The sequence below is a fragment of the Protomyctophum bolini genome, assembly GCF_963924005.1.
Source record: "Protomyctophum bolini genome assembly, chromosome: 5".
Classification (NCBI taxonomy): domain Eukaryota; kingdom Metazoa; phylum Chordata; class Actinopteri; order Myctophiformes; family Myctophidae; genus Protomyctophum; species Protomyctophum bolini.
This window is the reverse complement of record NC_137866.1, coordinates 9,270,971-9,285,501: the sequence shown is the minus strand read 5'-3', so window position 1 is coordinate 9,285,501 and position 14,531 is coordinate 9,270,971. Positions and strand designations below refer to the sequence as shown.

General features: G+C 44.0%; 1 protein-coding gene across 3 annotated transcripts in view; it reads right to left on the bottom strand.

Annotated features, from left to right (window-relative positions):
* arhgef25a (Rho guanine nucleotide exchange factor (GEF) 25a) overlaps positions 1–14,531 on the bottom strand; it is an 86,991-nt gene that overhangs the window by 70,317 nt on the left and 2,143 nt on the right. For all 3 annotated transcript variants that reach the window (XM_080764772.1, XM_080764773.1, XM_080764774.1), the window contains exon 2: positions 13,733–13,871. In XM_080764772.1, coding sequence (XP_080620898.1) covers positions 13,733–13,871 — 139 coding nt within the window. The remainder of the gene's footprint in view (positions 1–13,732; positions 13,872–14,531) is intronic.

Below are 14,531 nucleotides of genomic sequence, written 5' to 3'. Positions count from 1 at the left end.
TTTGTTGTTTGACTCTGTTGATACCATTCAAGTGCCATTATTATTATTATGAATGTACGTACTGTATGTTATTGTTTTGTTTTTTGTTTGTTTTTCATTTTAAGTAATTGTATTGTCTGTATTATGTATTGTTTTGTTGTATTGTCTGTTTGTCCAAAAAAAATGCAATAAATATATTGTTAAAAAAAATCTACTAAGATTACTACTATACTACTACTACTACTACTAACTATAGTAGTAGTAGTAGTAAGTGATAGAAATGGAAATCGGAAATACTCAAGTAAAGTACAAATACCTCCAAATTGTACCTTAAGTACAGGACTTAGTTACTTTCCACCACTGCTACTAGCCTGACTCTAGTGTTTTTAACTCATTCTGACCTGAGATCAGATTCTAAAAAATGTCAGTCGTTCTTCGACTCTTAAAAAATAGCAGACCTACAAGCTAGTGGCGCGCTATGAGCTTGTAGATCTGCTATTTTTCAATAGCTAAAGCATAACATGATGCTAAAACCAAAATGGGTTCCCGTTCAGAATGGGTTAAGCGGATGGATCAGACTCTGCAGCCTCTCAATGAGAGAGTTAAACCTCTGGATAAAATGAGCATTGACTTTGGCTCAGCACAGACATCTACAGAGCAGAGGCATGCATGCATGTTATAACGCTTGCTTCACATTTGGTTTCACAACGACGTATACTTCCATCTGGGATCTCTGTAATGCAATCGCTGAAGAAAGACGTCCTTTTTCTTTGTTCAAGCTATGGTTGGCAGGTGATTGACCGTCACGTCTCGTATAGTAACGCCTAGTAACTTTAGGTTCAACACTTGGCGCCATTGCCGTAGATGCACAGCAATGAATACATAGTATAAACCCCTATTGTGTCGGATGTGTAGGTCATGTCTTCGCTTGCTTTCAAGGATAGAAAAAGATTTTCCAATTTTAAAGGTGCAAGAAAATCAATGAAAGGAATAGAATACACCCCCACACTGTGTATTTGCTCAGAAACGTTGAGTACCGGAGGGTACTCATGTACCGAAACGTTGCATTAAAAAGAAAATACTCATGTACCGAGCAAATACAGTGTGCGGGTGTATTCTATTCCTTTCATTGATGTCCACTGGCCTACGCACCCATGTGCATACGCCTGATTTCTAGGTCTGCAAAGGTTTTTTCCTGCTAGGAAATGAAAATCTCGATGGCGTTCACACCCAGTCTCGGCAAGATCCCGCAGACCGTAGCTGCCGTTGATTGGTACGCCTCGGCACGAGACGGTTTCAATGCCAATCCCTGCACAATCCCAGATGGAGGCTGTATTGTGTTAACTCAATACCGCCCCCATCTGTGGGAGTCAGGTTAGGGGCTCCTACCTACACTGTAAAATCACGAGTGCAAATTTAAAAATGTAACCAAAATGGACCCTTTCATTTCGACATTCTCTGAGTTACAAATGGATATGGAAAAATTGGAAATCCTACTTTCCGACAGTATTATTTGATCGATATCGGGTCCATTTGTTAAACAATACTAAGGATTGTACTGCGTAGAGGAAAGTACACTACGCCGGTTGTTTAGCAATAAAGCACATACCATGGATGCGGATGTTTTGTTTTGTTTTAAATCTCTTTCTCCCTTTAGGGGGCCAGACGTGTGAGAAGCAGACCATGGAGGTCATTTATCGACATCCTTTCATGGGGACAGTCGATCTCATTTAGCCGGTGATGGCGGATATGATTCATAAACTCTTATGATCCTTTAATTAAGCAGGGAAGACAAATGGCACACGTCAGTGACTGCTATAGGACGTGCTGGTCTGCCCTTCTCCCCTCATTCAACGGCTTATACGGAGTCTTCTGTTCACTCACACAGTGATGTGCTCTGCATAGCAATGGGATAATGGTGAGATACGCGGTGTCGGTTATCTTTTGCACACAGGACAGAACAGTTCACAGTACGCCGTGGGTGCACAATACTAAGCATTACGCTGAATTTCTATGACATCTGCATCTGGTATGCACCGAATGAGAGCTCACGGTAAAGTCTACGGAGAGGCTCGCTCCGTGGTGCACACACAGGCAGATATGTTGCTACTAGTTCACAATGTGTTCTCCAACCACCTCCCACTGTAATGTAAGCCTCTCCTCAGCCAGCTGAACCTCTGCCAACACACACCAGCGCTTTCCTTCTCCTTCCCTCCTTCCTTCTCTGTTTCTGGACCTCACTTCTTCTCGCTCCAACTTAGAGATAACAAACTCCTAGCTCCCGTCCCCACCATGCTATCTCTCCATCTCTGTCTCATGCCCCCACACACACGCACAGCATCGCACGCACACACACACGCACAGCGTCGCACGCACGCACACACACCATTTATTTCTGTGTCTCTCTCGCACAGATTGCATGTTCTGTCAAATCGATTCACTTTCTCCTGCTAGCTCTTTTCGTTTTTGAGCTGAATGCCAATTAAGGCAAGCTGGCATTCTGGTGCTGCTATAGCTGGTAAAAGTCAATGTGAGTGGGAAGTGTTTTCATCATGGATGAGACTGCAGTGGAACTGGCCTCAAGTGTCCGACTCTGTCCTCACCTGTCCCCATCTGTCCTCACCTGTCCCCATCTGTCCTCACCTGTCCCCATCTGTCCTCACCTGTCCCCATCTGTCCTCAATTGTCCCCATCTGTCCTCACCTGTCCCCATCTGTCCTCACCTGTCCCCATCTGTCCTCAATTGTCCCCATCTGTCCTCACCTGTCCCCATCTGTCCTCAATTGTCCCCATCTGTCCTCAATTGTCCTACCCTGTCCTGAATTGTCCTATTCAGAGGTGGATAAAGTACTCAAATGTTTTACTTAAGTAAATGTATCAATACTGCAATGCAGGAATACTCTGTTACAAGTAAAATTACGGTATTCAAAATGTACTTGAGATCAAATTGGTAAGAAAATGTAGGTCTACTACTTGAAGTACCAAAAGTAGAAAGTAAAGTACACTCTACTTATGTAGAATGTCTGATTTCAACTTTTCAAATGTAAACAAATCTTTTGAAAATAGACGATCTACAAGCTCACAATGCGTTGCATCGCGCACATTGTGAGCCATTGTCGAAATGTATATAGGGCTAGCCTGAAATGGTCAATGCATGTTTATTTTATTTTAAGTAAAAAATCAGACCAGTCTGAAGTGAGTGGTGCAACAGCGCCCCTGTTGGTACTCATGGTATACATAGGAACATATAGGGACATTGCTGATCCTTGGGAGTTGTTGCACCATTTAAAAATACCAAATTGTACTTACTGTCGCAGTACTTGAGTAAATGTACTTCACACCACTGCTCTGTCCTGAATTGTCCTATACTCTGTTCTGAATTGTCCTATACTCTGTCCTGAATTGTCCTATACTCTGTCCTGAATTGTCCTATACTCTGTCCTGAACTGCTCTGTTGCGTTTCGTGGCAGGACCCACACTACACCATGGTTGTCTTAAACATTACATGCCTCTCTCTCTCTCTGTGTGTGTGTGTGTGTGTGTGTGTGTGTGTGTGTGTGTGTGTGTGTGTGTGTGTGTGTGTGTGTGTGTGCGCTGTATGTTCGGTACCACTGTGTGCCTCCCACCGCTGTACCTTGCTGTGCATTGCAGCTGCCAGGCAGACGGATCTCTGCAGCACAGCGTGGGAAGACACAGCAGACGTGTGTGTATATATATAGTGACAAACAGTGAACACACACACGCACGCACGCACGCACACACACACACACACACACACACACACGCACACAACATCAGCAGGATGTAGAGATAACTTCTAGCTCCCATCCCCACCATGCTATCTCTCCATCTCTGTCTCTTGCTCCCTCTCTTTCTCACGCACACACACACACACACACACACACACACACACACACACACACACACGCATTAGAAGTGATCTCACTTCTAAATTTGATCAAGAATCCTGCGGCACTAGTTGGCTGTCCAATTCATTTAAGAAAGGTTTTAGTCAAGCACTTTGATGTTGTCTGTTTAAAGCCACAGTAGTTGGCTTCAGGTGCGACATTTTGACTGTAGTAAGGCAATACATATTTTCATGGAAAAAAATTAGAATCGTGTGAGAATTGTGATCTCAATTCTTGTGGAGGAAAATTGAGATTCACATTTGAGACATTCAAGTTCAAATTTACTGTGGCTTACTTTGTAATCGGCAAAGTGTAAAATGGCTGATTTTCCATTTGGTTGCATGCTGAAAATAGCCCATCTACAAGCTTGTAGATCAGCTTTTTTCCGAGTGCAACATCCAAGCAAAACAAAGATGGCCTGGCTTCCCATAGAGAACGCAGCGAGTTTACGGGTGGTTCTTACGTGTGGTCTTCCACTACATGTCCCTTACACATATGCCGTTTCTGAAAGGCGCCCATTAGCGCCTCTCTCCAAACGCGCCACAGTGTATAGCATAAGCACGCACCTGGTGCGAGCTATAGCAATCAATGCCAGACTTAACCGATTGTTCCTCGCAACTTTCCTTATAAGGGCTTGCAAATGAAGTGTGGTGCTGCGTTGTGCATAGGCCTACCGGCCAGGCCGGTTGTATTGGCAACTGACTGCACTGCTGAAGTTCTCTGGATGATGCTGAGATAAAAATATGAATTTAATTACGACATTTTTATATTTAAAACCACTCACCACACACATCACTGGAAGGGTATTACTACCCCAAGTCACCCTTACAAACTGCTGCGTAAGACAGGTGTGTGTACAAAGGCTTCGTTTGCTGTGAACACTTGGCCACTTTCTTTTACATGCTAGTGCTGAGGTCCTGATTAATGAGGCTTAAGCTGGAACTAAACATGCCACCCCAAGGGGAGAATGTTAGCTAAACACACACACACACACACACACACACACACACACACACACACACACACACACACACACACACACACACACACACACACACACACACACACACACACACACACACACACACACACACACACACAAGAGACCCTCCTTATTGCTTTCTCTGGACACCACCGACAGCAGGATTACATTGTCTGCCAACAAGTGTCGAAAATATTGATTCGTCCAATTATCCCCTGTTGGCGAAAGGTCTGCTCATGAATCAGAATGAGCTGACTCACACTGGTAACAGCTTAAGGTGCACAGAGTTCACACGTAGTGTTATTAGTAGACGGCCATACTGTTTGCTTGACCACGCGTGCAAGCAAAATGTTATTCAAATAGCTTGTTGTTTCGTGCTGGGCTTTGCAGCGTTTATTTTCTGTCGAGGGTTCATGCCATTCACTCTGATCTAAGTGATCTTGCACTTTTTAAGTAGCCCAGCTGGCATTTGCTAAATGCCTAGATTTACAATTGTAATTGTACTGTCAGCGTGTGTGTGCGTGTGCGCGCGTGTGTGTGTGTGTGTGTGTGTGCGCGTGCATGTGTGCGCGTGCATGCGTGCGTGTGTGTGTGTGTGTGTGCGTGCATGCGTGCGTGCGTGTGTCTAGGTGAGAGTATATGTGGTGTATGCGTACCCATGGATGCTTAATATGTGTGCTGCGTGCATATGCATCCTGTGGATATGCGTGCGTGGGTGTGTTAGCTTGCAAGCTTGCATATATACAGTACTTGTGGCTTGAATAGCCAGGTCAGTCCCTGGACATACCATGAGAAGCCAAGAAGGTACTGTACGTTTATGGATTGTATAAATATGCACAGGCAACGTTGAATCTATGACATCACGTCACCAGGATTTTATAAACAGTGGAGAGAAGTCAAGTCAGTCAAGGATTCGTCAGTGATGATGTCACATTGTTTCAGCTTTTTGCACATGCACACAAACACACACAAAAACACACACACACACACACACACACACACACACACACACACACACACACACACACACACACACACACACACACACACACACACACACACACACACACACACACACACACACACACACACACACAGCATCTGTCCAGCTGAGGTGATGATGACCTCGCTAGCCCTAAGGAGCTCAAGGTTGATGTCTGACCATGTAAGGTCTCACCCCCCCCACCCCCCCCCCCCCCCCTCCCCATCCCAACTTATTGGATGCTACTGTACACCTCCTCCCAAGACTCTCGCAAAAACCAGATATGGACATGGACAGCATGTTCTGCATAGTTGACCACTTGACCTCTCAAGTGCTGATGAATATGGTCAAAAATCGTATTTAGTTTTGCACGCCAACTAGGCAAGCGAGTGCCTAACTTGATATGTAAGACTCCCAAAACAGTATTGTCATTTTTTCCCCCCAAAGGCTAGTTCTATTCTTTGCAGGAGACAGCACGGAAACTAGAGACGTTTTGCTTTTTATTTTTAGACCTATACTGGCCTCCCTCATCACGTGTTCTTTCATAATTCAGGAGTCTTTTATTTATTTCTGCTGGTCATCTGCAATTTACAATTTAGGCTTTCAGCACACGCTCCTAAATCAGAGCGACTTACAAGCGAGATCAAAGTAAGCAGACTAAGCATGGACCCTTGTCAACAAACAACAAAGTAAATAGTTTCAGTACAAGGTAGTGCCACCAAGAAACTAGGCCAAGATAAACAATTAACCTAATAAACCGTATGCAAAACCCATAAAAAGCGGATTTTAAATACAAGCTCATACTGTTCGTCAGTTCGTGCTGCACTATGAGCTTATTTTTGAAAAACATGAACATTTGTGCAAATCTTTATACATTTGTTATACATTTCATATAGAATTTAAAGAGAACATATTTAACTAAAAAAATTGCTTCTGGGGGTCTCTGGAACAAGAATTTTGAGGGTCCTTGACATAAAAAATGTTTGAGCACCACTGATATAGATACATACGTTTTTCAGAAAACTGTTTGGATTTAGAAGACATTTGTTGAACCTGTCGACAGACAAGCAGTTCACCTCAGCACAATGGAATGGCACAACTTCAAAAGTGTGAATTCATTAAAAGTGTGCAAATCAAAGAAGTAAACCAAAGACTGATTGAGCAAAACTCCTGCACAGTCTATCTGGAGATATAAAAATGTGTGTCTTTTTTTAAGAGCAAAACTAAATAATTAAATTCCTTTTCTACGTCTCCATCATTGTTCTGTTAGCAAAGAAATATCAGTTCTTGCAGTAAAATACTGCTATTCACTCTAATTGCCTAACCTTTTCTGAACAACAGGTAACTATGTTTTATGTGGTCTGTATGCACATATGCAGAGTCCGTGTGTGAGTGCATCATGCACGTGCACATGTGTGAGTATGAGTGGATGTGTGTGCACACGTGCATGTGTGTGCATCTAATAAAGTATACTACTCTGGTTACCACCATGTTGAGTGCCGTTTCCTGTTGATGTGGGTTCAAGCATTTTACCCTGACAAAGACAACATCATAAAGTAGAGGAGAGTGTTTGGGAAAACACACACACACACACACACACACACACGTCACACACACACACACACACACACACACACACACACACACACACACACACACACACACACACACACACACACACACACACACACACACACACACACACACACACACACACACACACACACACACACACACACACACACACACACACACACACACACACACACTAATCCACTACTGACCCCAGTGTTATGAAACAGTAAGGGCGCGGACAGACGTACATGTTCTGGAGAGGGAGAAGCCAGGCATTGCATGGGAGAGTAATATACCATAACTAAAACATCCAGCCTGTTTCTGTGCCTGGAAGACAGGGAGGCCAGGTTCAGGAATTCTCCTGGAAGTTGCTTTTGAGGAATGGATTGGAGCAAGAAGAGAGAGAGATAAGAGAGTTAGAGAGAGGTTGAGAGATAGAGAGATAGAGAGCAATGTTGTTTTTAAATTTAAATGTAGTTTTATGTACTATAAATTAACAGTTTACCAACTTGAAAACAGGTAAAAAGAAATGACCCTAACCCAATGGAAGGGCTAAAGTCTACTCAGGCTTTTGTGTGCACCCGACATTCTACCCTGACAAGCTCCTTAACATGTCCCAGGATTGTCATTAAAAACACCCAAAACATACTTTTGATCAGCGAAATACTAGCGTTTGGATACATCAGACGCAAGCCAAGCTAAAAAGCGATTCAGAGATATTTACGTTCTAAGATGCTCCGTCCCATAGCAAGCATATAAGCCAGCGGATTTTTCACTTCTGTTTTTTCCCCGGAAATGAAAACCGGAGCGAAACCTGGAAGTCACAGCTGAGCACCCGAATTAATTGTTATTAAAAAGGTGTCCATAGGCATCAGTGGCAATGGGGTACATTAATAAAGCCCACACCTATATTATTTTTTAAAGATTTGCTTTTCACTTTTGTGCCTGATATAGTTGCTGTACAGTGAAGACAGACAGGAAAGAGGGAGAGAGAGAGAAAGGGAGAGACATGCAGTAAAGGTCGTCATGAACGGGACTCGAACACGCAACGCACGCCAGAGCCTATACGTGGCATGCTGGACCACTAGGCCAGCGGGCGACCCCGGGCCTCATAACAGTAGAGAGATGCCCCCACAGCCAGCTGGTCCTGGGCCTCTGTTCACAAACACAAGCAGAGCCACCAGACTGAAACTACACCAGACTAAAACAAATTATAAGAAAACAAAAAGAAAAAAGAAAAGAAGACTATCTGACATATTGGAAAGAATCAACCAAAAACCAGAGCAAATTGGAATGTTATTTGGCCCTAAAACAGAGAACAAGAACACTGTGCACCCACTGCAGTGCACACACAATGAGGTGGAAACCCAGCTGCACTTTCTAACGACCTGCCAACTTTATATTAGAGACACATATATTCCACAGATTCCCAACAACTAAACAATGCTTGAAAACATGATAAACAATGACAAAAAACAACGTCCATATATCTATTGAGGGAAGTACAACAATGTGCACGGACATCCAGAGGAATATGACAACCATAACGTTGTGCTTATTCCTGTACTATGAATACATATATCTACATATATAACAGAGCAAAGGTTTATATTGTTATTTTAAGATAACTTTACTTCGCTGCAAAACCTACATTTTGTGTGTTTGCATCTTTAAAGGATATTAATGGGTCCTCGCTACTGCTCATGATAAAATGGTACAGTGGACAGTTCAGAATCCCGCCTACCAGTGACATCATCGATGGGGAATCCAAGCTTATATTAACTGAAGGCTTTATTGTAATGTATTGTATGTCTATGTACTGACTGTTATAAAGATGTCTTAATAAAAAAAAGGGGGAAAAAAGAAAAAAGAAACTGAAGGCTTTCCATTCCCGGAAAATTAGCATACCAGTTCTATAATGGAAGCCATTGTTCTCGCATTACAGTAATAAAAATCGAATAAAACAATGTGAAATCTTGTTTGAAAAAGAAAGAAACAAAATCTGTAACGATGATGTCTTTATGTAAATTTTACCTACAATGTTGCAGCTCTGTTTACAATAAATATTTCTTTATTCTATAGTAGGCCTTTCAACTCAATTAAATTCAAAGAGAGAGAGAGAGAGAGAGAGAGAGAGAGAGAGAGAGAGAGAGAGAGAGAGAGAGAGAGAGAGAGAGAGAGAGATGCTTTGCTTAACAACGGTTTGCTTCGGTGGAGTCCTACCACAAATCTTGCAAAGACACTATTCAGTAAAATCCTCAAATTACCAGTAATGAGAGGACAAATATAACCAAATGGACCTCCTTGGACTCAGGGTTTTACTGTGTTGCAGGCTCTAGTGGAACCCTAACGTATAGCAGATGGTTCATTAAGGAAGGATGCACACAGTATTGGTCCTCTCCTCTCTCTCTCTCCTCCGTATCGACGCAGCGAGAGACAGGAAGAGCTCCCTGACCTACGGCACAGTGGGAGCCACATGACCACTGACCTTGGAGCTAGCACTGAAACAAATGGCACGAAGGAGCAAAACAACACATAGCAGAGACTTAAGAGAAATTACAATTGAGAAGGGAACAAGTTGTGAGCAAAGACTTTGTGCGCAGTCCGGTTAGCCAAGTCATACAGTAGATGGTTACAGTCCGGTTAGCCAAGTCACACAGTAGATGGTTACAGTCCGGTTAGCCAAGTCACACAGTAGATGGTTACAGTCCGGTTAGCCAAGTCACACAGTAGATGGTTACAGTCCGGTTAGCCAAGTCACACAGTAGATGGTTACAGTCCGGTTAGCCAAGTCATACAGTAGATGGTTACAGTCCGGTTAGCCAAGTCATACAGTAGATGGTTACAGTCCGGTTAGCCAAGTCATACAGTAGATGGTTACAGTCCGGTTAGCCAAGTCACACAGTAGATGGTTACAGTCCGGTTAGCCAAGTCATACAGTAGATGGTTACAGTCCGGTTAGCCAAGTCACACAGTAGATGGTTACAGTCCGGTTAGCCAAGTCATACAGTAGATGGTTACAGTCCGGTTAGCCAAGTCATACAGTAGATGGTTACAGTCCGGTTAGCCAAGTCATACAGTAGATGGTTACAGTCCGGTTAGCCAAGTCACACAGTAGATGGTTACAGTCCGGTTAGCCAAGTCATACAGTAGATGGTTACAGTCCGGTTAGCCAAGTCATACAGTAGATGGTTACAGTCCGGTTAGCCAAGTCATACAGTAGATGGTTACAGTCCGGTTAGCCAAGTCACACAGTAGATGGTTACAGTCCGGTTAGCCAAGTCACACAGTAGATGGTTACAGTCCGGTTAGCCAAGTCATACAGTAGATGGTTACAGTCCGGTTAGCCAAGTCACACAGTAGATGGTTACAGTCCGGTTAGCCAAGTCACACAGTAGATGGTTACAGTCCGGTTAGCCAAGTCACACAGTAGATGGTTACAGTCCGGTTAGCCAAGTCACACAGTAGATGGTTACAGTCCGGTTAGCCAAGTCACACAGTAGATGGTTACAGTCCGGTTAGCCAAGTCATACAGTAGATGGTTACAGTCCGGTTAGCCAAGTCATACAGTAGATGGTTACAGTCCGGTTAGCCAAGTCATACAGTAGATGGTTACAGTCCGGTTAGCCAAGTCATACAGTAGATGGTTACAGTCCGGTTAGCCAAGTCACACAGTAGATGGTTACAGTCCGGTTAGCCAAGTCACACAGTAGATGGTTACAGTCCGGTTAGCCAAGTCATACAGTAGATGGTTACAGTCCGGTTAGCCAAGTCATACAGTAGATGTAGTTTTGTGGAAGTGCCGTTTACCTCTGCGTTTTCAACCCACTTTTGTGGTTTCCCTTTCTGTGATGCGATGGCCCGATTACAAATCACAGCAAGGCTTTCCAACCTTAAAATAATATACAGGGACAGCGGACACACGATATTCACAGAGAAACACCGAACAACAACAACAACAACACAGCCTGCCCAGCACGGAAAACACAGTGGGCAAAGATAAATCGCTGTCTGCCTTCGTTCAAAATGTATGCGTTGGATGTGTCGTTGTGTCGCATGGAGTTAGACGTGAGCGAGGTTCTAGTGAATTACAATTACCTCACAATATGCTTAACACGTTCACTCGCTGCCAGGTATTAACTAATTCATTCATTCTTCCAAAATCGCCAGTGTTTTTCAGTCAACTCAAGACCATTATTTTGAAGGCCCACCGGGAACCAATTCGTGAACGGGATGTAAAAGTGACGGAAAGAGTGTTGTCTTTTCTTTCACCGGGAAAATACATTTTGTAACCACAATTATCGGTTCTTTAGTTATGGGCCATTGAATAAAGCTTGTTATTTTGACCAAAAACACAATCTGGGAAAATAATCTGAGATAATTTTGCATTCTAAGACCACATGATGGAGATCTCCGTCATGGATGGTCGGGATTGGGATTACCAGCCTAGGCGCCCAGACGGCTATGCCAGGCACTCGGGCTGTGAAGCTTGACAGTTGAATTATCTCTATCGTGTACCATTTAAACCACCACTTGAAGCCCAGCGTCCCTAATATCTTGTGGAGAGTGTGCAGTGAAATGAACTGATGTACAGTACAAGTACATAAAGTGTAGTTAGGCTGTTTTAGGGACCCCAGTGAACTGCGTATCTAGGGTTCAAGTGGTTACATTCCTCTCGTTCCACCACAGAGGATAAACAAGACTGTACAAAAGCAAACTACTGGACAAAGCAACCTGGTCATGGGACTGGAACAAACGGTCTCCCTCCAGTCGTCCACACGGCCATTGATGATGCATTTCGGCACTTCTTTTTTCTTCCGCCCCTGCAAGCCATGGGGCCGTGAGCTAAGATAATATTTGGATGCATTAGCTTCGCCAGCACAATCTGTCTAAGTAGAACCATTATAGATAAGCATCGTTGACAGTTTCCTCTGCCCCCGTCCCCCCGTCCCCCCCGTCCCCCTGTACGCCATGTTCTGTTCTGCACAACAGCTAGTGGCCTGACCACATGGTGCTACAAACCACTGCCCCCCCCCATACACACACGTACACACACTCACACACTAACCCAAACCATGCTACAAAGCCCCTTTTGTTCCATTGCAGTCAAGGAAAATGGCAATGCACGCAAACCAGGATGGCTGCAACCATCAGTGTTTTCTTTTAAGGGGTAGAAGGGGAAGCGAGACAGCTGAATGTGTTTTGGCCCCCATCTGGAACCTGTTGTGTGTGTGTGTGTGTGTGTGTGTGTGTGTGTGTGTGTATACACATACACTCATACTCTCTCTTTCCATCACCCTCCCTGTATCTCTCCGTCTCTCTTGAGATCCAACTTCAGGTGTCCAGGTTTTGCAAACAGTACTTTACATATGCCCACCTTGCCAGTAAAAAGTGATTAACTAACGAAGAACGCATCGGGTAGGGTTTGAAGCAACAAACCATCAAGAGTATAGGGTTGGGATCCTTTAGGATTGTAACGATTCTCTTTTAACGGTCCGATTCATTAATGGTTTCCCTTTAACGATTCCTATGGGGGGTTCGAAATGGACCCTTCTGAAACTGGATCTGAAACTCCGAGTGTACGAATGGAACCAAATGGACCCGTAACTCTCTAAAAGTTATGGTTGTCCTTGAAATTAAAAGGTTTGAGAACATAGTCAACATATCATCCCTGAACAGCGTCATAAAAAAAGTTAAACATTTCCTGAAACGGATTCCAAATGTGACGGAACCGATTCCAGTTGCTCAATGTTGGATCCGGTTCCGGATCCTAACCCTAATTAAGAGTCAGGTGACTTGAATGTGATGACTGCCCTGCAGCTAGTGGGGTCTAATGACCACTATGTGACAATGTCACATGGTCCAATCCTCAAGAACACTCCTATGACTGACCACCACCACCATTACCACATCAACGCTAAAATGAAGGGCTCACATAAACACATACTAATCTTAAGATTTCGGAACGATTATGATTTCTGCAGACGCCACCACCAAACCCATCACTTTTGCACGACAACAACAGACAAAATATCCAAACCAGCAGTATTTCCAGAAACTGAAATGACAGTGGGTTTGTTGCCGTTGGCACCACCACGTATAGCACGGAAACCTGAGACCATTTCTACAACCGAGTCAAGAGAAGGCTCAGTCATGGGAGGTTTGTGTTTCGGTCAGGAGGAGCTCTAGGTTTCCCTAGAGCTCAGACTGGTTTGACGAGGCCAATGTTTGGTCTGGCATTCCGAGGGTTTGTGGACACAGAACTGGTCATGCCATGGACGAGAATACCACTCTGTCAGGTCTTACCTGTTCCTCCTCTTCTCCTCTCGGGGTTGTCTGAGGCACTCTGTTCCCACTCCAGCCCACCGTCTGTCTCCCAGCGGCCTGTGGCAGATACCTTGCTCTCCTCGCACGTTGGTGGATCTCCCTCACTGCCTTCTGTGAGCTGCACATGCACACACGCACGCACGCACGCACGCACGCACGCACACACACACACACACACACACACACACACACACACACACACACACACACACACACACACACACACACACACACACACACACACACACACACACACACACACACACACACACACACACACACACACACACACACACACACACACACACACACACACACACACACACACACACACACACACACAGAGAGAGAGGTTGTTCACTTAATGTCTGAGCCTTGTTCTCCAGGGATAAAGTTCTGGTTAAGTATGTATCAGGCCAGCGGTGCCACGGGGGTTGTTGTTTTATTATAAAAATGAGAATTGCCCCCTCGCCATTTTCAACTGCCACCTCAGTCATTTCATCCTGGAGCTGAGCCTGGTGATGTAGACACAGATTCAAACAAAATAAAATCTCACATCTAAAGAAAATTCAAATGTGTGAGCCTGCACAGTAGCGCGGTTTCCTAAAGAATTAACACAATGTTTAAAATGATGATGTTGTTGTAGTAATATTGTTCCTGCTGTTCAAATGACGGTCAACCAGGTGAAGAAAATCACAGATTGAGGCTTTAACCTTTGCTTTTGTGAAATATTTGAATTGCACTTATTGTGATTCTAGTGACTAGTGCTAAATAGTTT